Raw genomic sequence first — 26,827 nt, 5'->3', positions numbered from 1 at the left:
AATGTCCTGTCGATTTGTTTAACTAAACGAACATGTCCATTTTTCGTCTAGTTCCGAAGTAGTTCGTTTTTATCTTATGCAGTGTTTTAGCTTTTCTGTTTTGATTTTTTGGTCCTCCTGTCAAGGAAGAGTTTGTATTCATAGAAGCAACAGGTGGCCGGCTATGTATGTGCACTCTTTCAATACACGCACTCAAAAGAGGAGGGGATCAATAGCGTTTCATGTCGGAATGAACCAGAAACAGTAATGGATACGTTCTACTGAAAATCTACACGTTGTCACAATCATTTAGATATTTTCTACAACGTTAGGTAAGATATCCTGTCAGTTATTGCTAATGTGTACATGGGGTAAAGCTCGCCAGAGTTCCCGTGAGTTTCATCTATTGTTATGGAAATACACCCAATGGATATGTTGTGGACGTTTGTCATGAATCACCGTACCTGACTGCTGGGTCACACTGGAAGAATTCTGCATGTAATCACTGCCGATGTGAGAACCAGCTCGCTTCATGCTCTTATTTAGTGACCATATTCAGTGGGGATAAGGGTTTGACCTGGTTTTACTGTTGTATAGGTATTATCTCTGCTGTATTAGATACTTTTAGAATTACACTTGGGAATTGCTATCAGTGTGCAACTCAAAATAGTCCTTGATATATTTCTGACTTGTAGGAGTTTGGGGTGGAGTCAACATGATCAACATGAAGACGATAGTGTACTTTATTGTTTAGTTTGACACAATGCAGATCTATTTTAAGTGATGTTTTTTTCTTAAAACTATTCATTGCTTTTTGGTTTGGTTTGTTGTTTTACGGCGCACTCAGCAATATTCCAGCTACATGACGGCGGTCTGTGAATAATCGAGTCTGGACTAGACAATCCAGTTATTTACATCATGAATATCGATCCACGCAATTGGGATCACCATGACACGCTTCAACCAAGTCAGAGAGCCTGACCACCCGATCATGTTAGTCGCCTTTTACAGCAAGCATGGGTCTTTACGGGCTATTCATTGCAGCACAGACCTGTACCACACTGTGTTCACACGTTTAAAACACGAAAAAGTCATTGTTAATTATGTACCAAGATCTACTGTGAATTAAGAATTAGATGGACAATATCGTGATAATAGTTTTAAGCATTTTTGGTAATTGTTAGGTTTACAGATTCAATGGTCACGAGCCACAAACCACAATGGCCCCCCCCCCCCCCCCCCCCCCAACTTTGACGGATGAAACATTTTAAAAAATATGACTACAGAAATAAAACAAGAAAGTAACTGTTCGTTTTTTAAACATGTCTCTCTGTAATATTTGTTCCAGCGATATGATGGGGGTCAGTATTTCCCCAAACAAGCGAACATTTTAAGATTAAAAAAAATTAAATAATGTTTTAGATGTTTAAACTGTTCTAAATATATAGGCTTGACTCAGAAAATAAATTAGCTCATAATTGTGTTTCGGAAATTAGCTCCTTTGAATGCATGCTAAAAAAGCTTCATTGGGTATTTACGCAAGCTGTTTTCATACGTTCAAGTTTTTCATTTAAGGCATGTGTTTCTGTATACAAGTCATCTGAAAGTAATTGGGTTTTGAATATTTTTTGGGATATTTTACACAAGTACGCTGCTTATCTGAAGCTCTGTGTATGGCATTATTTCTTCTTCACCTCTTGTTTTAAGCTCATGACCCTGTATGTATGTGGTCATGTGATATTGTTTGCAATGCTATGTTAAATCATTCAAATTGGATAAACGTTACAAGGGAGCATTCATTTGATGTCTAGGGATTGGAGGGGAGCGGGAATGGGGGAACGATCTCTACTGCTAAAGCCTCACCTCATACATTGCATATCTGAGTTTATAAAAAATATATTTGTTTTGTTTATATATTAACCAAATGTTTTGTGTTAATAGTGAAAATGAATAGACTGTTTCATGGTGCTCAGTAAATCTATAGTTTGTTGGACACAGCTGGGAAAAAAATATATTGTTCTCCAAATATTCCCACCACCACCCAGCTCCACCCCTCTACAAATCAAATAAATGCTGCTTGGTATAAGGTACAACAGGTGCTTTCGATCCAGACTCTTGAACTGTCGAAACAGTTTAGAATGAACAGTTTTCATTAAAGTATATGACAGTTGTCAGGTTTTCATGGTTATTTGTGACATTTTAATTTGGATCTTTCAATATGTGAAGGCAAAAGGGATCATGTTTTTGTAAATGTGATGCAAATTGAATATTTCAGATAAGATGTCAAAGATTGATGATACAGCGACTCAAGCTGGATGCTGCAAACCCCCGACACTAAAACCAACTTTCATCCACATGATCTAAGATGGGGAAGAGGAAGAAAGTGAATTTTGTCATCTTCATCCTCTTTCTCCTGTCAGTTTACTTTCAGGATGTCCAGTCACAGGATTCAAAACCAAAACGTGAGTTGACACTGGGACAAGCTGTGATGTTTGTGTAGCAGGGCGTGGAGTCGTCCCATAGATGACATCCTTACCTTGCTTGACAGGGTTAACCTCTTTGGTTATGTAGACAAGGCGTTCGACCTCTGCTCAGAAGGTTCGTGGATCGAATCCCATCACGGGACTTGGAGAATTTATGGCCGCTTTATATGTATGGGGAGATGGTGGATAACTACAACATGTTAAATTGAGACATGAACAATTAAATAATTTTTTAAGAGAACAAGGGGGGCATGGTGGCCCAGTTGTCTAAGGTGCCACGATTCGCTATGCAGAGTTGCGTCCCTTGGGCATGCCAGAAACCTATGATTGTGGGTTCGAATCCTGGTTCGCCCCGATTATGTTTCTAGGCTTGTCAGCACCATACCCGTGCTCGTGGGTTTCACCGAAGTGGTAAACGGCTGAGACCTGCATCTCTTCGGGCTTTCCTCCCACATTAAGCTGACACGCAGTGATATAACTGGAATACTGTTAAAAGCAGTGCTAAACCCAACTCACTCACTCACTCACTCAAGAGAACAAACCAAATTTGCCGCATATATATGTATATGTGACTTGGATGAATATTGTTTGATGTACCCTCTGTGTGGCTGTGTACCCTGTGTCTGTCGCAGCAATACAGAGAGCACATCAGACAGTATCCCACCTCATGAATTGCCGACAACTTATAATATGAATCTTATATCACAGGTTAATGGTGAATTGTGGTATGATATCAATTCATCATGAAGAAATGTTGCGCAACACTTGAAGGTGGTAGTAGTAGCCAACAGAATATGCTACAGACCAATCTCTACCAGTCTATGTTTCAGATTTTATTTCAGAAAAGAGCATTGTAGAAGGGGTATATAATTTGCCGAGTATCTATGACTGAACCGGTTTTAGTTTTCAGTGCTTCAATTAAGGTTTGTTTTCTACCACTCAATCTCCCTGCTTTCTTGTATGGTGTATAGCTTTTATATGCATTCGTGGCACATAGGGCTGGGACGAGTGCAAATTTACTACCCTGGTACCTAACTCGCTATTCCCCAACCCTACCCGGGTACCCACTAGAGGTGGGACAATTAATCGATCCCCGAATACATATTCAATATTTTTTTAATGCACCATTCTTTTATTCAAAGTTATTAATACTCAAATGTTGAAAAACCTTATTATAAAACAAGTGATACCAACTGAAGTAGTCAAATCCTGAATCAATCGAATCGAATTGAATCGGACATGTAATATCAATAATTGAATTGAATCGCATTGCATGTGAATCAGCTCACCTCTAGTACCCACTGTAGGTCTCAAGATGAGGGAACAAAATGGGAATTGTTTAACCGCAGCCCTGGCAAAAACTATTTAGATACATGTATCAAACGATCTGATCATACGTACACTGAAGTTGACTGAAGCTTTATCTTTACTCAAACATAAACAAGTCAAAAGGAATGTGTGCATCATCAGAAAGAAATGCGAACATCAGCAACTTGTAGTGTAACCACTGAGCTATAGTGAGTTTTGTCATTAAACAATATATCACGTGACTAACCATGGGTCCGGGTAGTCCTGTGGGTACCCGGGTCCTTCTCAGGATCCACCTGACCCGAGTACCCGAGTACCCATCCCAGCCCTCGTGGCACTTATCATGATGAATATGGTATCAATGCATCATCTTCATTTGTTTGAAAAACAGTAGGCCAATGATTTTGACATGTTTAGGAATGATAGATATATCAGTGACATCTGTGTCTAAACATGCTAAAAACATGCTGAAATAGAAGTTATGCTAGGATTATTTCTCTTGTAGCCTATGTAGAGAACTGTCCCGATCTGGTCCCCTATGTGTTCCTGATGTTCTGTGGGGACCCGGTGATGCCTAGCAGCTGTATCCTGGAAAAATGGGTGTGTGACGGAACACCGGAATGTCCCAATGGAGAAGATGAGACAAATGCAACTTGTCACAATGGTAGGTGTCGGAGACATTTTAACAATTTCAATATTGTGCTGTTCACTAATATCTGCTGGTTTAATGTTCATGTGTGTTATCATATCAATGTGGATGATGTCAGTGTTATGCCAGCACTCCTTGAACATGTCTTTGTGTATAGTCTGGAAGGTAATTTAAGGTACCGACACTACAATATCTGAGAAACTATTGGACCTACTCCAGTCAAAGTTGGTATGAGATTATTAAACAGTCATACATAACTGGATATTACATTTAAAGACAATCGGTGCATGAATAAAAAATCTGTCTATTTAGCTATCACGATATTTCATCAACAACCAGACCTGTTCGTCACGGGTGTGATGAGCATTCATTGTAAGAGCCATCTGCATAATGCTACCCCCGCGTCACAGGGCCATATGACACAGTTGAACCAATCAACTCAACTCGAAAGGTTGCACGGGAATCACGCACGTTGAGACGCCCAATGCTAACTCCATATTCGTGCGTGCGTGATTCCGGTGCAACCTTTCGAGTTGAGTTGATTGGTTCAACTGTGTCATACATTCACAGTTCAGAGCCTCAATGGTTGATTACTTCAATATAGTACTGAAGTCCCAAGGGGCGCTGGTTAAGGCATTCATTCGTCATGCCTTAGACCCGGGTTCAATTCCCCACATGGGTACAATCTTTGAAGCCAATTTCTGGTGTCCCTTGCCGTGATATTGCTGGAATATTGCTAAAATGTATAAAAACAGCTCGCATTGATCATGTGTTGATACCCAATGAAGCTTTTTCAGCATGCATACAAAGGAGCTAATTTCCGAAACTCAATTACGAGATAATTTACTTTCTGATTCTAGCCTATATACTTAAAACATCTATATATACATCTAAAACATTATTTCCTTTTTTTTAAATCTTAAAATGTTTACTAATTTAGGGAAAACCCAAAAGAGTGATGAATTGATGAGGGAAAAAATATTGGTTACCTGGTTACCAAATGAAAACAGTAATAACCCAATTAAAATAGAAACCCTAAAGTAAAAACTCCCAAGGGGCGCTGGTTAAGGCATTCATTCGTCATGCCTTAGACCCGGGTTCAATTCCCCACATGGGTACAATCTTTGAAGCCAATTTCTGGTGTCCCTTGCCGTGATATTGCTGGAATATTGCTAAAAGCCTCGTAAAACCATAGTCACTCCCTCACTATTGAAGTCCCAGTCTGTTATAGACTTATGGCTTCTAAGCACTTGCAATAATATGACATCAGTAAACTTTTGGAAAGCCTACCACATGTCCTCAGACTTGAACCCCTTAAAACTATTACTAAACATAACATACTTTGCAGAGCTACAGATAAGCAGTGTATTCACGTAAAATAATACCCTCCCCCCCTCTTCCCCCAATATTCAAAACTCAATTACTTTCAATTAACTTGCGGACAGAAACGCATGCATTAAATAAAAAAAACTCAAATGTATAAAAACAGCTCGCATTGATACCCAATGAAGCTTTTTCAGCATGCATACAAAGGAGCTAATTTCCGAAACTCAATTACGAGATAATTTACTTTCTGATTCTAGCCTATATACTTAAACCATCTATATAAACATCTAAAACATTATTTCCTTTTATTTTAAATCTTAAAATGTTTACTAATTTAGGGAAAACCCAAAAGAGTGATGAATTGATGAGGGAAAAAATATTGTTACCTGGTTACCAAATGAAAACAGTAATAACCCAATTAAAATAGAAACCCTAAAGTAAAAACTCAATTGCTCAAAGAGTTATCTGGAGCTCTGACTTTGTGATGAGAAAACCCCATGAATGTATCTGTTCCTGTAGGTGACCCATGTGAGGCACAGCCGTGTCAGAATGGAGGAAGCTGCTATGGATACCCGTTAAGTCCTAACATCAGTGTAGCCTACTACATATGTGTGTGTCCCCCGGGCTGGTATGGTGTGACCTGCAACACCACCACACGCCCGCCCGCCACCACCACACCTGCTCCGCCCCCCACCACACCCACACCTGTCCTGCCACCCATCAGCACCACAGTCACACCAGGTAAGTGTGGGTAATGCAAAACTAATCAGGTGTGCAAACGAGGGTGGATATTTCATATATTTCATGTTTGGTTCAGTACTATTGTTGATTTTTAAAGGAATTTTCATGATAAGAATGCACAGTTAACTAACTGTGTCAAGAAGTAATTATCCCCCGCCCCAACGAAGTTGGCGGGGGATATAGAAATGGGTTCTGTCCGTGTGTGTGTGCGTCCCGAAATCGTTTCTGGAGCATAAGTCAGAAACCGTTAAATATTTCTCTACGAAACTTTGCATGTCTATCAGACTCATGCTGAACTGGTGCCTTTTGCTATTTAGGAATTTTATTAATTTTATTTTTTACGGTTCCATGGCAACAAGTTGGACTTAGGTTCTGTAAGGGTGCTGTTCGTTTCCGGAGCGTAACTAAAAAAACGTTAAATAATTTCTTGCAAAACTTTGCATGTTTACCAGACACATACTGAACTGGTGCCTTTTGCTATTTAGGAGTTTTATAAATTTTTATGTTTTACGTTTCCATGGCAACAAGTTGGACTTAGGTTCTATGAGGGTGCTGTTCGTTTCCGGAGCGTAACTCAAAAAACGTGAAATAATTTCTTACAAAACTTTGCATGTTTACCAGACACATACTGAACTGGTGCCATTTGATATTAAGGAGTTTTATAAATGTTTATTTTAGAATTTCCATTGCAGCTATTTTGACATGGCCTAAGAGAAATGTTGGGTCAGTTACCTGGTTTGGGACCATAACGTGTTAAAATGGCGGGGGATATAGATGACTTCGTCGACTATACACTTGTTAATCTCTAAAAATAGTGATTTGCTTCAATTTATCAGTATAGATGGAACTTTAAGCAGGTAGTAGATCTGGTGGAACCTGGTATTACTGAATGGTTAAGTTGACAGGTATTAAAATTATGAGTGAGAGATAATATTTTGTTTTCAACCTAAAGAAACTTGGATATAGTAGAATGAGCACATGTAGAGGAACTCTTGTCTTTATGATCACAAACTTGCATTCTTAGAGTATTTAGTGTGATGTTGCTTTTTACACACTACCTGTTTTGCCTGTGTTTACAGTTGACCCTACCATCTGTAATATTAACCCATGCATGGCGGGTGTATGCACTGCACTGAGAGGGGGTCAGTACCACTGCAACTGCATTCCAGGTGGGTGTTTCTGCTGCTATTACTGTTAGTATGTTTGTCTCTGCCAATAATGCTCTCCTTGCAATTTTCTCAGTTACTTCAAACTCGTTAGGTGTCTACTAGTAACTACAGATATATAATACCTGCAGTCTGGTTATATAGAGGATATTTGTATTATCTTGTCAAATAACATGTTTATCTCAAAACCTCCCTGCCAGATAATTCAACATGATTATTCAAATATGTTCTAAGGAGCTGAAATGCAAGGTACCAAAAAATTTGTTTTTATTAAAATTTAAAGTACCGTATTCGACGTAATAAGTTCCCAGGGCGCTCTCAAAATTAGAAATAGGGGACTCTTATTAGAATATTATTTTGGTGAAAATAAACCAGGGTTGGAAGATAAATTTTGTGGTTTATGCTGACAGCCTTAAATGTTTATATGCGTATTTTAAATAAGTATTGTGTACATTGATCAATCGGAAGGGATGCTAATTGGGATAGTTCAGTAGCCAATACATTAGCAAATATCGCCATGGGCGCTTATTAGAGCGGGGCGCTTATTACGTCGAATTCCTCTATCTTGGCTTTTTCATTTCTCATTTTGATATGTGTCTGGGATTGCAAAGTTGCAAATATTTAAAGCTAATTTGATGGGCATTTCCTATTTGATATTTTGTTTCCCTCCAGGTTACAGTGGGCGGAACTGCAGTACTGCTGAGAACCCCTGTACGTCCTTCCCCTGCCTCAACAAGGGAGTGTGCCAGGTGTCGGGCAACAATTTCACGTGTGGGTGTGCGGCAGGCTACTCTGGCCGGCAGTGTGAGGAGGACATCGACGAGTGTGCAGCACGGCCATGTAGGAATGGAGGCTCTTGTACTGACAGGGTCAATGGCTATCTCTGTGCCTGTCCTGCTGGATACAATGGTGGGTTCTCCCACCTTGATAAAACTGTGTCCTCCTGCATATATAGGTGACCCATGTAAGCCTAGTCAGAATGAAGGGAGTTGCTATGGTTACCCTTTGCATCCATGAATGTGGCCTCCTACGTATGTATGCCGTGACACTCACCTCCGACATCACACCCGGCCCTACCAAACCCAAATCAGTCCTTCCACCCAGTAGACAGGAGGATACTGTTTTGTCTGGGATTGTTCCAGCAATTTTCTTGAAACATTGGGAATAAAGGCTAATAAAGTAGTTAGTAGAATTATTTATGTGTGTTCAACGCCTCTCTTTGAGGCAGAGTACTTGGACAGTATTGCAGCAGACATCTGTTGAATGTAGTGAAACTATTGTAATAATTACCCTCACAGGCTCAAACTATTGCAACAATTACCATCACTACTCACAGGCTCCAACTGTTGTAACAATTACCCTCACTACTATCAGGCTCCAACTTCTGTAATAATTACCATCACTACTCACAGGCTCCAGCTATTGTAATAATTACCCTCACTACTCACAGACTCCAACTTCTGTAATAATTACCATCACTACTCACAGGCTCCAGCTATTATAATAATTACCCTCACTACTCACAGGCTCCAACTTCTGTAATAATTACCATCACTACTCACAGGCTCCAGCTATTGTAATAATTACCCTCACTACTCACAGGCTCCAACTTCTGTAATAATTACCATCACTACTCACAGGCTCCAGCTATTGTAATAATTACCCTCACTACTCACAGGCTCCAACTTTTGTAATAATTACCCTGGCACGCCCCAAATTTTGTAATAATTACCCTCCCAGGCTCCAACTATTGTAATAATTACCCCCACAGGCTCCAACGTTTGTAATAATTACCCTCACATGCTCCAACTTTTGTAATAATTATCCTCACAGGCTCCAACTTTTGTAATAATTACCCTCACAGGCTCCAACTTTTGTAATGATTACCATCACAGGCTCCAACTTTTGTAATGATTACCCTCACAGGCTCAAACTTTTGTAATGATTACCCTCACAGGCTCAAACTTTTGTAATAACTACCATCACTACTCCCAGGCTCAAACTTTTGTAATATTTGCCATCACTACTCACAGGCTCCAACTATTGTAATAATTACCATCACTACTCACAGGCTCCAACTGTTGTAATAACTACCATCACAGGCCCCAAATTTTGTAATAATTACCCTCCCAGGCTCCAACTAGTGTAATAATTACCCCCACAGGCTCCAACGTTTGTAATAATTACCCTCACAGGCTCCAACTTTTGTAATGATAACCCTCACAGGCAACAACTTTTGTAATAATTACCCTCACAGGCTCAAACTTTTGTAATATTTACCATCACTACTCACAGGCTCCAACATTTGTAATAATTACCCTCACAGGCTCAAACTAGTGTAATAATTACCCCCACAGGCTCCAACGTTTGTAATAATTACCCTCACAGGCTCCAACTTTTGTAATGATAACCCTCACAGGCAACAACTTTTGTAATAATTACCCTCACAGGCTCAAACTTTTGTAATAATTACCATCACTACTCACAGGCTCCAACTGTTGTAATAACTACCATCACTACACACAGGCTCCAACTATTGTTACAATTACTATCAGTACTCACAGGCTCCAACTGTTGTAATAACTACCATCACTACACACAGGCTCCAACTATTGTTACAATTACTATCAGTACTCACAGGCTCCAACTGTTGTAATAATTACCATCACAGGCTCCAACATTTGTAATAATTACCCTCACAGGCTCCAACATTTGTAATAATTACCCTCACAGGCTCCAACTTTTGTAATGATTACCCTCACTACTCACAGGCTCCAACTATTGTAACAATTCCCATCACTACTCACAGGCTCCAACTATTGTAATAACTACCATCATTACACAAAGGCTCCAACTATTGTAATAACTACCATCACTACACACAGGCTCCAACTATTGTAACAATTACCATCACTACTCACAGGCTCCAACTATTGTAATAATTACCATCACTACTCACAGGCTCCAACTGTTGTAATAATTACCATCACTACTCACAGGCTCCAACTTTTGTAATAATTACCATCACTACTCACAGGCTCCAATTTTTGTAAAAATTACCATCACGACTCACAGGCTCCAACTGTTGTAATAATTACCATCACTACTCACAGGCTCCTACTATTGTAATAATTACCATCACTACTCACAGGCTCCAACTGTTGTAATAATTACCATCACTACTCACAGGCTCCAACTTTTGTAATAATTACCATCACTACTCACAGGCTCCAATTTTTGTAATAATTACCATCACGACTCACAGGCTCCAACTGTTGTAATAATTACCATCACTACTCACAGGCTCCAACTTTTGTAATAATTACCATCACTACTCACAGGCTCCAATTTTTGTAATAATTACCATCACTACTCACAGGCTCCAACTGTTGTAATAATTACCATCACTACTCACAGGCTCCAACTATTGTAATAATTACCATCACTACTCACAGGCTCCAACTATTGTAATAATTACCATTACTACTCACAGGCTCCAACTTTTGTAATAATTACCATCACTACTCACAGGCTCCAACTATTGTAATAATTGCCATCACCTCTCACAGGCACCAACTATTGTAATAATTACCATCACTACTCACAGGCTCCAACTGTTGTAATAATTACCATCACTACTCACAGGCTCCAACTATTGTAATAATTACCATCACTACTCACAGGCTCCAACTATTGTAATAATTACCATCACTACTCACAGGCTCCAACTTTTGTAATAATTACCATTACTACTCACAGGCTCCAACTTTTGTAATAATTACCATCACTACTCACATGCTCCAACTATTGTAATAATTGCCATCACCTCTCACAGGCACCAACTATTGTAATAATTACCATCACTACTCACAGGCTCCAACTGTTGTAATAATTACCATCACTACTCACAGGCTCCAACTATTGTAATAATTACCATCACTACTCACAGGCTCCAACTATTGTAATAATTACCATCACTACTCACAGGCTCCAACTTTTGTAATAATTACCATCACTACTCACAGGCTCCAACACTTGTAATAATTACCATCACTACTCACAGGCTCCAACTATTGTAATAATTACCATCACTACACACAGGCTCCAACTATTGTAATAATTACCATCACCACCCAAAGGCTCCAACTATTGTAATAATTACCATCACTACTCACAGGCTCCAACTGTGGTGTGAACATTGATGACTGTGCAGCCAAGCCATGTGGGTCGGGGACTTGTGTGGATGGTGTCGCCTCCTACACATGCCGGTGTCCACCAGACAAGGCTGGGCAGAACTGTGAACGTCCACAACTATGTCCTCAAGGTAATCTGTCACTATCATGTAACAGGCCATGGTTGATAAAACTGGCTGTCTTATTATTGATCAACTTTAAATGCCTGCCTTATTCTAACTTGTAAAAGGCTTTCTTGTTTTCGTTTCTATACAGTTCTTAATATGTAAACACAAGTTGAGTTTGATAGCCCAGCAGATCATTTGATATAACCATGGACCAACATAACGATAATATAGGTCCGTGATATACCAGAATATAAAATTAAGTACATATTTAGGTACTTGACATGAAGAGTTTGGTTTTTTTCGATTTGGACAGAGATTGCAGTCATGAAGAATTGGTCCACCTGCCCAAGTTTTGATGCCATTTTCTGAGAACTTGTAGCTGTAATGCTTTTGGCCAATGCAAATGAACAGTTTTAGAACTGTACAGTTGGTTTTCTTACACAGCTCAACATTCACCTCACATTGTAGTGGTTGTAGTTTTATTTTTTGTTTGTAGGTGACCCCTGTGAGAATTTTGGGATATGTTACCCTCTCCAAGTAGGCAGCCAGGTATGCGTGTGTTTCCCTGGGTTAAGTGGATCCCGATGTGAAAACAACATCAACGACTGTGACAACAACACTTGTGGACAGCATGGCAAGTCTCTGTATACATCTATAGAAGCTCTGGGATACTGTTGAATAATTCCTACACTAAGCCAAAATTTCTGAAAAATTTCTCTGTGTTTTTGTGTAAAGGACTTTTTGGCGTAGGAATTATGTACGGTATGTGTGATGTAAATTGTTTCGTTGATAAACGAAAGATAAAGAGCTCTATGGCCATTATCAGAACTCAAGGGAAGAAATCTGTAATTGTCAGAGAGCACCTTTATCCTATTGTCATTTAAATAATGGTAATTTTTCAATGTGAAGTTTACATGATATACAGTTTTTCGATTGGATGAGAGGCTGGTCACATGACCGCGAAACTGAAGTCCATAAGCGTGTGAATAAACACATTTTGAAGTTCAAACGTTATTCACAAGACTGTATTCTTGAAATGACGTAAACACTGACGGACTACTTCCACATTTCTTGGGAAATGCCAGGAAATACCCTAGCACAAATACATACAGAAGCGTTGTTTCTCATTATTTAGACCCTTAAATTTACTGCATTTGGACTAGTTAAACTGATTGACAGATTTGTTTCCTTCTAGAGGTTGTGTCAACAGGTACAAGCATAAAAGTGGAGTAGGTCTGGATACAAGGGAGATAACTGTGTGTGTTTATGTGATTGCATGCGGTATATTAACAGGTACATGTGGTATATTGACAGGTACATGTGGTATATTGACTGGTACATGTGGTATATTGACAGGTACATGTAGGGACGGTGTCAACGGGTACAAGTGTGAGTGTCAGACTGGGTACAAGGGAGGTAACTGTGAAACAATCATCGACCCCTGTGAACCTAACCTGTGTAAGAACAACGCGTACTGCTGCAGTAAGGGGAAACAGTCGTGTGGTGACAGGTTGCCCCTTGGCTCCTACCAGTGCTACTGCACTAATGGATTTACAGGTAATTTAGAGATTGCAGATTATGAGTGAGTGAGTTAAAATTTAACGTCGCATCGCCATTATTTCAGCCATATAGCTAGGAGATTTAAGAATATATGACACAGTATTGATCTGCAAGACGTTGGGTGATCTTAAGGCTTTTTTAAATGTTATTAAACTAACAGTTGAAGATTGTTCATCACAAGATGGGCCTTGTTTAGTTACCAGTAAAACAGTTCTTCAACTCTGTGGCTCTTTTAAGTTTCTCTTGAAATGTAAGTCTTATTCAACTCAAATAAGTGTTCCATTACAGATAAAAGCCTTACTTAAATCTGCAGTATGCTGATCATTTGGAATACAAATTGATCACAGAGGAATATGCACTTCATGTGATGCTGATGCATTTTGTATAGATTGTAATGCTCTTGAAGATGACAATCATGTCATATTCAACTGCCCTTTGGAGATAGGTTTAGTGATTTGTTAGTTAAATATATCCTACCTTACCACCTGCAGATGATTGTTTACCTTTGGTGTATGCTCAGTAGCCATTTTCTCCACGGATCCCAAATCTGTTTTACAGTTTTCATCAAATTATATTGGATTAGTTAGTTTAAAAGCACAGGTAACCCATACCCTACCTCACATCTATCCCTTAGAATCTTGAAAGGGAAAGGGGTAACTAAGCCTTATGATTGTAAAGCTAAAGGGGTGCTGGATCAGAAAGGGAATCCAAGGGCTAAGGATATAGTTTAACCTACCCCAACACAACTAACCTGAATGATCAAAGATGCACATGAGATCTGTGAAGCGAGAGCCGCTATTGGCAGCCTGAGCCAATTAGCACTGTATAAGCTGCACCAGGTAGACTCCATTGTTGCATTTGTATATTCCAAGTTAAATTGAGGTAACATGTAACCTTATGTATGTTACATTTATGTATTTACATGTAATATCGATCATATGGCCTTGAATACAATAAACGTCTTGAAATCTTGAAATCGGAATACACTGGTAATAAGTGTATGCTTGGGATTCAAAAGATTTGACATTTGTAACCAAATTTGGCTTTTAATGATGATGTCACATTTGCCTGTAGGTAGTTGCGATTGAAGAGTTATCTCCCTTTAGGTGCACTTGTCACCAACTTGATTTTAGTTTCTTATGTCTTTATTATTTTGATTATCGGTTCAAAGACTTAGAAACAGATTGCTTTTGGACTATATTGTTATAAATCAGGCCCAAATGAAAGAAATCTTTCACAATATAGCAGTGGTCCATATTTAAGGTCCATACTTGCCAAAACTGGCCTATTTGCTTCCCAATTATAGGTATAGTCGGTAATATTTCAGCTATATACAATGGTATGCAAACGTGTATTATCAGATTAATAACTGCAGACCAGAGATGAATTTACAAAAACTTGTTTTGTTCCTCCATATTTTGAGTTTGACTTTATATATTAAAAAAATAGAAAAAGCGACTTTTTAACTTGCCGTCTCCCACCTATGGTACTAGCTTCTGAAACTCATCCTTTTTCTTATACAGGTACTCAATGTGAAAGGCGTATGAATGAATGTGAGAACAAGCCCTGTCAGAATGGAGGTCTGTGCACTCTGATAGAAGAGAACTACGTCTGCACATGTCCTCTCGTCTTCACGGGACGCAACTGCGAGACACTGATACCCTGTGCTAGCCAGCCATGTCTCAACAACGGAAAATGTCAGACCACGGGGAACACCTATCAGTGCAATTGCTCGAATGGAATCTCGGGAGACAACTGTGAGAATACTGGAAACTGCATTACAAAATCATGCCAAAACAATGGCACATGTGTTGTAACCACACAGGGAGAAATTTGTCGATGTCCATCAGGTTATTCTGGTTTGAACTGTGAGAGTGCCCTCCCTTGTCTTGCAAATCCTTGCAGGAACAATGCCTCCTGCGAAGATGTTTCACTGACAGAATACAGGTGTGTCTGTCCGCCAGGGTTGACAGGACAGCAGTGTGATAGTGTATTACCCTGTGGGGGTACCCCATGCCAGAATGGTGGGACCTGTTCGAATCTTGCAGCAGGATTTGTCTGCACCTGCCCTGCTACATATACTGGTGTCAGGTGTGAAACTTACTTAAACTGCAACAGCTCGCCTTGTTTCAACAGTGGTACTTGCACAGAAGAGGGTTCCTCATTTCGCTGCCAGTGCCCTCCGACCCATACAGGTTCAAGATGTGAGAGTGGTCTCCCTTGTCTCAGCAATCCCTGCAGCGTTGGATCCACGTGTGTCAGTGTCAATATTTCTTCATATCGCTGTTTCTGTTCACCTGGGCTCACCGGCATCAACTGCGATACAACTCTAGCTTGTAACAACTCCCCATGCAGAAACTCTGGGCAGTGTGAAAACGTCAACAATTCTTACAGATGCACCTGTCTTCCTGGCTTCACCGGCCAGAATTGTGAAACACACGACCCCTGTTTGAGCACACCATGCCTCAATAATGGTGTGTGTACAAACTTTGGTTCTTCTTACTCCTGTGGATGCTCCAATGTCTACGGCGGACCGAGATGCGAGATAGCCAATCCATGTGGTTCGAGCCCCTGCATCAACAACAGCACATGTTCCAACAATGGAGACATCTACCGCTGTAACTGCTCATCCACCTTTACAGGCAGAAATTGTGAGACCAAACTAGAGCCGTGTGTACAGAACCCCTGCTTGAATGGCGGGACCTGTGAAATAGAAGGACTGGATTACACATGCCGCTGTTTGTCCTCACACGTAGGCAAGAACTGTGAGATTCCGGTTCCCTGCGCGAGCTCGCCCTGCATTAACTCCAGCATCTGCCTGAACCAAGGATCTCGCTACACATGTCAGTGTGGACCTGAGTATACAGGCTCTAGCTGTGAGAGCAGACTCCCCTGTGCAGACAAGCCATGTGCTAATGGTAACTGCGTGGACGGCAACCCTGACTACGTGTGTACCTGTAATCCGGGCTACACGGGGAGGAACTGTGATTCTCTTATACCTGTTTGTGATTCTACCACCTGTATCAATGGACAGTGCAGTATTGAGGGTCTCAGACTCAAGTGTAACTGTACTCGGGGATTTACAGGTAGGTTGAGTTCTATCTTTACCAATGTGCCTACAGGCTTGAAAAGGCTTGGAATTTTAAGGTCCCTCTTAAAAAGCCTTGATGTTTAGTTTCAACCTTGAAACTGCGGTAGAAACTAAAATTTTTTGTCCACTAGTCCTTATAATGATAACGTATAGCAAAATCCTTAAAAATGGAAAATTTCTACTGGTCCTTATGATACCTTGAGTATTTGGCAGTTTGGCAAGGACTACAGGACTAGTAGTGCCAATTTCTAATGCTGTGAAAAGCTTTGAAAATCACCAAAATGGCTTGAAAAGCTTTGTATATGTACAATATAACATATACTTGTTTATAAAAGAATTTCAATTAATGACAAACTTCATAGATTTTATTTGTTGGTTGTGAAAATAAATCTTGTTGGAAAATGTTCAAACTGCTTTTAGGTATGACAACTAATATATCAGATATATAGTATGCTGGATTTAATCAATATTGACAGACTAAGGCTAATAACCTAACTTTAAAAAGCCTTGAAAGGGCCTTGAAATTTAGTGTTCCGTATCTGCAGTAACCGTGTCTACATTGTTTTATTAAAACATGTTAAAATCTGTGCAACACTGCTGATAATGCCTCTTGTACAAAATTTTACAAGTTCATAATATATATAATAAAAATATTGTTTCGTAGAAATTACAGTCTTGTAATAGAAAATAATAAACTTCCCCTGACTTCACTTTTGCTGTTTGGAAGATCTAACAGTTTGTCAATCAGGTACTTCTTGCTAAGTGTATTGATCAAATGGAAACTTATTAAGAAGGGTCTATATGTTGAAAATGAAAAATATAATCTGAACATGTTAATTTCAAAATTGGCATCATTTCATTCAAATTTATATCACAAAGTTTGAGATAACATTAGTTTATTGTAATCATGGTAATTAGCAAATTCATGTTTTACCTTACCTGATGCTACTCAGTGCTATAGGTGTAGCGTCAGGTAAGTATGAAAACAATGTATTTAATCAGAAATGCTCATGTTTTACCTTACCTGATGCGACACAGTGCTATAGGTGTAGTGTCAGGTAAGTATGAAAACATTGCATTAAATCAGAAATGCTCATGTTTTACCTTACCTGATGCTACTACACCTATAGCACTGTGTAGCGTCAGGTAAGTATAAAAAAATTGCATTTAATCAGAAATGCTCATATTAGAAATATTGCAAAGATACCATAGATAAATTGGGCATGTTGACATAGAACAGTTAACAAACCACACATATTTGATATATGAATTGTTATTATTTTTAACATTGTCTGTGATGTGTGAATTACAAAAAATTAAAACAAGTTTGTGTATATGAGCTCTCCTTGTTCCTGTTGACACTGAGCACTTGTTGACTAGGTCCGAGATGTGACCTGGTGGATCCCTGCCTGACACCCCCCTGTCAGAATGGCGGCACCTGCCTGACTCGCGGAACCCAGTTCTTCTGTCAGTGTCCTGAAATCTATACTGGGGAGACCTGTGAATCCCTTCAGCCCTCATGCTTCTCACAGCCATGCAGGAACAACGCCACCTGCATTGACAATGGGTCGGACTTTGTGTGTTTCTGTACACCTGGGTTCACAGGTGAGCTGCTTACCAGGATTTAGATGATTACAGATTTGATTTATTTGTTTGTTTCTGTTTGACGCCATACTTAAAAAGTGAAGTTTCCCAGGTTGCAAGATACTATTACTTGCACAACTGATTATGGATAGTTCGCAGTAAGAGGACTTCTGTTGATTCATTTGTATATTTGCTATTTGATGCCACACTTAACATGCTTAAGAAGTGAAGTTTCCCAGGTTGCAAGATACTATTACTTGCACAACTGATTATGGATAGTTCACAGTATGAGGACTTCTGTTGATAATTTGAAGATTTTGATTAGGTAATGACAGACAAACTACCGGATTTGTGGCAATGATGTAGTTTTCTTAGAATTATTAACAATGATAACTATTGTTTGTTGTTTGTTGTTTGTTGTTTGTTGTCCAATACCACACTCAGCAATAATCCAGCTATATGATGGCAGTCTTTGTTTAATTGAGTCTGGGCCAGACAATCCAGTGAACTCATGAGCATCAATCTACGTAATTTGGATATGATGACATGATTCAACCAAGTCAACAATCCTGACCCGATCCCATTAGTCGGCTCTTACTACAAGCATGGGTTGCTGAGATGCAAGGGTTCAATTTGATGAATTCTGAATGTCTGTGAAGTGTACATGGTGTAAATTACAAATCATTAGAACAAGCAAGCCAGGTGGATATCAGAAATATTTTGTTGTCGGTTGGAACTACTTAATCAATCAAAGAAATAAGGAACCAACAAGGAAATACCGCTGACAATTAACTAAGAAATTGCTATTTGTGTGTGTTTTGTTATTATTGTATTTCATCAACTTCTACATTTCTACCAAGAGATTAAAAACTGTACACAAGATTCTGAATGGGAGCAGAGCCTTCATGCCTTACCGCTGTTATACAAGATACACCATTCAGTGACCCGTGAACATGGTAAAGAACTGGGGTAGAATAGGTCTTCAGCAACCCATGCTTACTGTAAGAGGCAACTATGCTTGTCGTAAGAGGTGACTAAAGGGATCGGGTGGTCAGGCTCACTGACTTGGGTGATGCATGTCATTTATCCCTTATGCGTAGATAAATGCTCATGATGTCATTCACTGGATTATCTGGTCCAGATTCGATTATTTACTTTGCTGAGTGCAGCGTTCAACAACAAACAAACAAGACAAACAAACACCATTCAGTTGGATTAAGTACTTCAACACAGCACTATGGCCCCTGACTGAGCATGCTGAGATTCAGTTACCATAGTTATTGTCACCAAGTGTGTGAATATATACAGAAAAAATGTGATTGGCAATTGAAAAGGAATTTGTGTATACTTTTATCCCAGGTATTCAAATAAGAATAATTTTATACAAAACTGACATATCATTTGGTATTTTTTCAAAAAGCAAGGGATATCAACTGTTGATTTTCATGTTTTAGTTTGTCATGATTTGTTCTCTATGTCTTCAGGGAAGGTGTGTGACACAGTTCTGCTGCCGTGCGATGTCCGTCCATGTAAGAACGGGGCAACATGTGTCAATGTAGGTGGCTCCACCTTCAGCTGTCAATGTCCACTGACACACACAGGTAATACAACTCATTATAGTATTCACGACCGTCCGTCCGTACGTCCCACCTGTTTGTTGCCGATATCTCAAGAACTAAACACTGGATTGTCTTCATATTTCAAACTATGGTGTATATACAAATTCCGCAGACACCAGTCTGTTTTGGTGACCTGGACCCCATTTTCAAGGTCACAGCAGGCAAATCTGCTTTTGGAGTTGGAAAACGATGTTGCCGCGATATCTCAAGAACTAAACACTGGATTGTCTTCATATTTCAAACTATGGTGTATATACAAATTCCGCAGACACCAGTCGGTTTTGGTGACCTTGACCCCATTTTCAAGGTCACAGCAGGCAAATCTGCTTTTGGAGTTGGAAAACGGTGTTGCTGCGATATCTCAAGAACTAAACACTGGATTGTCTTCATATTTGGAACTATGGTGTATATACAGACACCGCAGACACCAGTCGGTTTTGGTGACCTTGACCCCATTTTCAAGGTCACAGCAGGCAAATCTGCTTTTGGAGTTTGAAAACGGTGTTGCCGCGATATCTCAAGAACTAAACACTGGATTGTCTTCATATTTGGAACTATGGTGTATATACAAATTCCGCAGACACCAGTCGGTTTTGGTGACCTGGACCCCATTTTCAAGGTCACAGCAGGCAAATCTGCTTTTGGAGTTGGAAAACGATGTTGCCGCGATATCTCAAGAACTAAACACTGGATTGTCTTCATATTTGGAACTATGGTGTATATACAAATTCCGCAGACACCAGTCGGTTTTGGTGACCTTGACCCCATTTTCAAGGTCACAGCAGGCAAATCTGCTTTTGGAGTTGGAAAACGATGTTGCCGCGATATCTCAAGAACTAAACACTGGATTGTCTTCATATTTGGAACTATGGTGTATATACAAATTCCGCAGACACCAGTCGGTTTTGGTGACCTTGACCCCATTTTCAAGGTCACAGCAGGCAAATCTGTTTTTGGAGTTGGAAAACGGTGTTGCCGCGATATCTCAAGAACTAAACACTGGATTGTCTTCATATTTCAAACTATGGTGTATATACAGACTCCGCAGACACCAGTCGGTTTTGGTGACCTTGACCCCATTTTCAAGGTCACAGCAGGCAAATCTGCTTTTGGAGTTTGAAAACGGTGTTGCCGCGATATCTCAAGAACTAAACACTGGATTGTTTTCATATTTGGAACTATGGTGTATATACAGACTCCGCAGACACCAGTCGGTTTTGGTGACCTTGACCCCATTTTCAAGGTCACAGCAGGCAAATCTGCTTTTGGAGTTAGAAAACGGTGTTGCCGCGATATCTCAAGAACTAATCGCTGGATTGTCTTCATATTTGGAACTATGGTGTATATACAGACACCGCATACACCAGTCGGTTTAGGTGACCTTGACCCCATTGTCAAGGTCACAGCAGGCAAATCTGTTTTTGGAGTTGGAAAACGGTGTTGCCGCAATATCTCAAGAACTAATCGCTGGATTGTCTTCATATTTGGTACTATGGTGTATATACAGGCGGGGGACATTTCGTCACTTTGTGACAAATACTTGTATGTATATAGTTATGACGTAAAGATTACAAATGTTTAAGAAATTATCAAAAATGGTTAAAGCTTTTTTCATCATGAACATGAACCATACAATATTCAGTGAACACTTGTTTTTTGGTGGACATCACTGTTCATTTGCTCCTGGCTTCAGAGAACAATCAAATGAGTAATCCGAGTAAAAAATAATACATTAAACTACGGTTATAACGAACTCAAAGGGACCACTAATTTTAGTTCGTAATAATGAATTTCGTTATAAGCATATATGTAGCAAATATACAGCAAATGGCCAGGATTGAAAATCAGTTCGTTATATCGGTCATTTCGTTATGAGCGTGTTTGTTATAAACGTAGTTTACCGTATCTTTCTTTTTTACTTTGAGAGTTAGATGAATATGCTGAATGAATATGAAGATGTATTTATAAATTTCAAAAAGATTGTTATATCTCAGTGTCTACCTGACATTACATTTCATCATTATTGTACGCTTGTGGCTGCAGGCTCCACCTGTGAAACTCTCCTGAGTTTGTGTCTCAGTACACCATGTAAAAACAGTGGGGAGTGTACATCGTCTGGGAATGACAAGTTCAAGTGTACCTGCCGACCACCCTTCACAGGTAAGATCTGGGAGCTCCCTTGCTTGTTGCTGCACCTGGTAACAAGTTATATTTGTAGAGTGAGTGAGTGAGTTGGGTTTAACGCCGTTTTTAACAGTATTCCAGTGTGTCAGCTTAATGTGGGAGGAAAGCCTGAAGTGATACAGTTCTTAGTCGTTTACCACTTCAGTGAAACCCACAAGCACTGGTATGGTGCTGACAAACCTAGAAACATAATTGGGGTGAACTAGGTTTCGAACCCACAATCATAGATTTCTGGCGTGTCCGAGGGACGCAACTCTGCACCTTAGACGCCTTAGACGACTGAGCCACCTGTGCCCCCATATTTGTAGAGTGAGTGAGTGAGAATGGTTTTACGCCTCTTTTAGCAATATTCCAGCAAAGTCATGGTGGGGGACACCAGAAATGGGCTTCACACATTGTACCCATGACGGGAATCGAACCCGGTCTTCGGTGTGACGAGCGAACGGTTTAACCACTAGGCTACCCGACCAGCCCTATATTTGTAGAGACATGATGGAAACAACTTAAATGATCCAGCCAATTTCTGACACATCTCTGTGGTAAATTATTTGTTATTGTCAGTGATTCCAATTGAAATGACCCAGTGTGATGATTCCAGGGTAGAAAAATCCCTAGTGCCAAAGTTTGTTGTGAAAAGATCCACCAACACCTTCTGCTACTACTAGTCATACAAGGCAAATAATATATGGATTGTGGTCCAATTGCCACGGAGTATACACATGTTATAAAGAAAGGATCTTTCAGTTGTAATCTGGCTGATTGTGTGTGAGCGTAGCCTGGTATCTGATTTAGTGGGTCCCTGGCTTGTCCAGGCCCAGCAACTATACAAGTCGCCATGATACAGATTCAGAAGTGCTGACTATCACATATAGGGGTTACTATTAGGGCTATTTTTGATATTGCAATAGTACTGCAACAAGAATATGAATACTATTGCAATAGTAAAAATACAACTTTAAGGCTTGATGATCGATTTAATAGAAATGAATAAAGTATTGCCGACAATGTTAAAGTCGGCCATTTTCCTCCCTGTCACTACTTAAATCAAAGGGAAGTAACTCAAAATATTACCGTAAGTTGTCGTAATCCTTGTATTGCTATTCAAGACATGTCAGGTTTGAAATTTGTCACTTTTTTCACTCGTAATTAATTTGTTATTGGACCAGTGAGGCAATCAATTGTTATTCATACAACTGTAAATAATTTTTAGATTCCTGTTGATATAGTACAGTCGTACAGCAAACAATTGCAATACATCCATTGTTCAATATTTATATACTAATGGCATAAAATACCATTCACTCATAAGTGAATTTTAGTCACATGTTGGGAAATAGAAGCTATTGATAAGAATCCATTTTCTTAAAATGCCAATTTCTGTGGTGAAAACAAGTAAGTAATGTAAAACATATTCTTGTTGCTGATTTGTGAATACATGTATATCATTATTTTGTTTTCTTCTGACACCTGGCAGGTACAACATGTACGGAGAGAGTGGTGACCTGTGACCTGTCACCGTGTGGGAACGGAGGTTCCTGTAACACAGACGAGTATGGTGTGTTCTGTCAGTGTCCCACCAACAACGAGGGGCTCTTCTGTCAGCTGGCTGGTGAGGAGAAGAACGTCTCTGTTAACACCTTTTTTTTTATTTCTAATTATTTATTCCAAATTGAAGGCTTGGTGTTCTAAAGAGAAAAGATAATAAAAAGAAATGTAAGATATTTTTTTAAAGTGAGGAATGACGTGTCAGTGAATTACAGTGCTGTCCATTTTAATTACAAATTTGGCAAGAATAAAGCAGTTTGACATTTGGACAGTTGTGAGTCAATGGATTGGTCAACCATGTTAGTTTTGATAAAACCCATTATGGCCAAAGGGGACTGACATAGAGAATGTTTTTGACCTGCATTAATTGAAACTCTTGATAGTAGCTGAATACAATGGTTTAGTTCTCTCAAAATACTGCTGAATTAAAGTAGGGTTGTGTGGGCACTAAATTCTAAATTCACTTGCTCCAGCACCTTATACAAATGAAGAAATGGTTGAGTCTTGGTGATGTATTACACAAATAGGTCCCCAGTACCCATGCTGGTCATAACATGAAACAAAATAAGGGTCAGATAGCCAAGATGGCTGCCGACTATGGATTAATGGCCGACCAGTAACTAACCCAGTGTGTATTCTGCAGGTGACGTCTGCTATGGCTGAAGTGTCACAGATGTCCTCAGCTTGTCCCACTAACTAACCCAGTGTGTATTCTGCAGGTGACGTCTGCTATGGCTGAAGTGTCACAGATGTCCTCAGCTTGTCCCACTAACTAACCCAGTGTGTATTCTGCAGGTGATGTCTGCTATGGCTGAAGTGTCACAGATGTCCTCAGCTTGTCCCACTAACTAACCCAGTGTGTATTCTGCAGGTGACGTCTGCTATGGCTGAAGTGTCACAGATGTCCTCAGCTTGTCCCACTAACTAACCCAGTGTGTATTCTGCAGGTGACGTCTGCTATGGCTGAAGTGTCACAGATGTCCTCAGCTTGTCCCACTAACTAACCCAGTGTGTATTCTGCAGGTGACGTCTGCTATGGCTGTAGTGTCACAGATGTCCTCAGCTTGCCCCACGAACTAACCAAGTGTGTATTCTGCAGGTGACGTCTGCTATGGCTGAAGTGTCAGAGATGTCCTCAGCTTGTCCCACTAACTAACCCAGTGCGTATTCTGCAGGTGACGTCTGCTATGGCTGTAGTGTCACAGATGTCCTCAGCTTGCCCCACGAACTAACCAAGTGTGTATTCTGCAGGTGACGTCTGCTATGGCTGAAGTGTCACAGATGTCCTCAGCTTGTCCCACTAACTAACCCAGTGTGTATTCTGCAGGTGACGTCTGCTATGGCTGTAGTGTCACAGATGTCCTCAGCTTGTCCCACTAACTAACCCAGTGTGTATTCTGCAGGTGACGTCTGCTATGGCTGTAGTGTCACAGATGTCCTCAGCTTGTCCCACTAACTAACCCAGTGTGTATTCTGCAGGTGACGTCTGCTATGGCTGAAGTGTCACAGATGACCTCAGCTTGTCCCACTAACTAACCCAGTGTGTATTCTGCAGGTGACGTCTGCTCCCCCAACCCCTGTCTGAATAGCGGTGAGTGTTGGAAGAAGGGGACACAACCAATCTGTGAGTGCAAGAAGGGATACACTGTGAGTACGTCAGTGCAGCATTAGAACGCTGTTTTGTTTTCTTGTGTCTCATAACCAGACTTACCTTATATTTCTGTGTGACAGTGTCCAAATGTTTTGTTGTAAATTTACCTCATCACCTCAAACTTGAACCATGAAATTAAATGCAGAAGTCAGTCACAAAACAAAACTGTAAAGAGTTATGTCCCCTGAGTTTTCTGTTTTTAAAGTCATGCCCTGCCAAGGTTAAAGTCACATAACTTGCATTTCTTTCGATTGATTAGCCATCAAGCCAACTTTAATATTTATGGCTGATACTTTGCATTGTTGTCGTAATCTAGCAAGTTTAGACACAATACTGATTATCTAATTGTTTCACATGGACTTCACCACTTCCAGGGCACTCTCTGTGGGACGAAGGTGGAAGGTTGTGGCCCAACTACTTGCAATGGTGGTATGTGCCTTGAGAATACAGTCGGGGAGTTCAAGTGTGCCTGCAACCCCGGGACTACAGGCTACAGATGTGACAGACAGATGTGACTTATGGGTGTGAGTATTGATCCGCATCATCATAAAGTACGCCGCACATTTCGTTTTAATGCTACAATATTTAAAAACAGTTCTATCCAATGTAGGAAGGAATACATTTATGTATTGAGACCGTTTCCCAAGTTGATTGCACACAACTATTAATTTGGTTACATTCTAGTTTGAACACAGAAAACAAAATTAAAAAAATACCGCCCGCCTGCACTATTTTTTCAAAGCCATTGCCTGAGAACCAAGCCTAACTTAGTTCCTTGCTGTGTTCATTTCTAGTCACCTGAGAAATACACAAGTAGTAGCATTAAAATATTTTATTAAGGAATTAAATAGTTTGAGTTTATCTTTGTGAGATGACCCAAAATGCATTCTGTAACTTGTATGTTTATACGTAGGAGTAAACAACAGATCATTCGCTCCGAACAGATGTATTTTAGACTGTGAAGCCATTACTTGTTTGGCATATGTAAGTGATAACAGTGGTGTGTTTTTCCATCAAATGGACCTGTGAAATGTGTATGATGTTGTGACATTGTTTGAAGCTGAAATGCCAGAGGTGATTATCTATGTATGTTTCTTTTGTTTATTTGTTTCAGGTGACGCTGATGCCATGACTTTGACGTGTCTTACCGAAGAGAATGATCTGTCTAAAGGTGCCAATCAGCATGATATCAGTATGCTGGTTTTGCAAGACTTTTGGTTACAGTACATTACTGGATTAAAATGGGTTGTTGTTTTTTGGAGGGGGATGGGAGGGGGTGAGGGGGTGTTCTTTATTGTTTTGTTATGTCACAGCAGTGAAATGTCACAATAAATACACAATGGATGATACATGTACAGCTTGTGGACAAATAGAACAGATATTAAACTGACAATACACATTAAATTAGGCTTTGTGTAACACAAGATGTTTGATTACTTATTGCATAGCTCTGGATAAAAAATTTTTTCGAAACAATGGGATTAGGCAATAAGCATTTTTTTCCAAATCATGATGATGTCATGTCATGACACAAACTTGTAGGGAATGGAGTGAATTGATTTAACTGTTTTGTGGTTTATGAATAGATGTGTTTAGTTCAAAATGATTTCATCTGGATATGTGGTTGTTTTGAGGTTGTTA

At 39.8% G+C, this 26,827-nt stretch overlaps 1 protein-coding gene across 1 annotated transcript; it reads left to right on the top strand.

Moving 5' to 3' along the window:
* The first annotated feature begins 125 nt into the window (after positions 1-125).
* LOC124111101 (neurogenic locus notch homolog protein 1-like) lies at positions 126-26,423 on the top strand. The gene is made up of 17 exons (XM_046470683.2): positions 126-311; positions 2,255-2,441; positions 4,276-4,434; positions 6,265-6,486; positions 7,566-7,655; positions 8,325-8,561; positions 11,830-11,976; positions 12,449-12,586; positions 13,309-13,509; positions 15,036-16,598; positions 17,984-18,208; positions 19,672-19,788; positions 21,850-21,966; positions 23,465-23,599; positions 25,091-25,182; positions 25,561-25,710; positions 26,301-26,423. The coding sequence occupies exons 2-16, from the start codon at positions 2,345-2,347 to the stop codon at positions 25,699-25,701; spliced, it is 3,681 nt and encodes a 1,226-aa protein (XP_046326639.2). The 5' UTR covers positions 126-311; positions 2,255-2,344; the 3' UTR covers positions 25,702-25,710; positions 26,301-26,423.
* The last annotated feature ends 404 nt before the right edge of the window (positions 26,424-26,827 follow it).

The sequence above is a fragment of the Haliotis rufescens genome, unplaced genomic scaffold (assembly GCF_023055435.1).
Source record: "Haliotis rufescens isolate VD_foot unplaced genomic scaffold, xgHalRufe1.0.p SCAF_2, whole genome shotgun sequence".
NCBI lineage: Eukaryota > Metazoa > Mollusca > Gastropoda > Lepetellida > Haliotidae > Haliotis > Haliotis rufescens.
The sequence above is the reverse complement of the archived record's forward strand: the minus strand, read 5'-3'. Positions and strand labels throughout refer to the sequence as shown.

What these genes read in the sequence shown, in the direction of transcription:
- LOC124111101 (XM_046470683.2), top strand. Translation starts at nt 2,345, where the DNA reads ATGGGGAAGAGGAAGAAAGTGAATTTTGTCATCTTCATCCTCTTTCTC. An exon ending in ATGTCCACTGACACACACAG is followed by an intron (nt 19,789 to 21,849) that starts GTAATACAACTC and finishes TTGTGGCTGCAG; the next exon opens with GCTCCACCTGTGAAACTCTC. An exon ending in CTGCCGACCACCCTTCACAG is followed by an intron (nt 21,967 to 23,464) that starts GTAAGATCTGGG and finishes GACACCTGGCAG; the next exon opens with GTACAACATGTACGGAGAGA.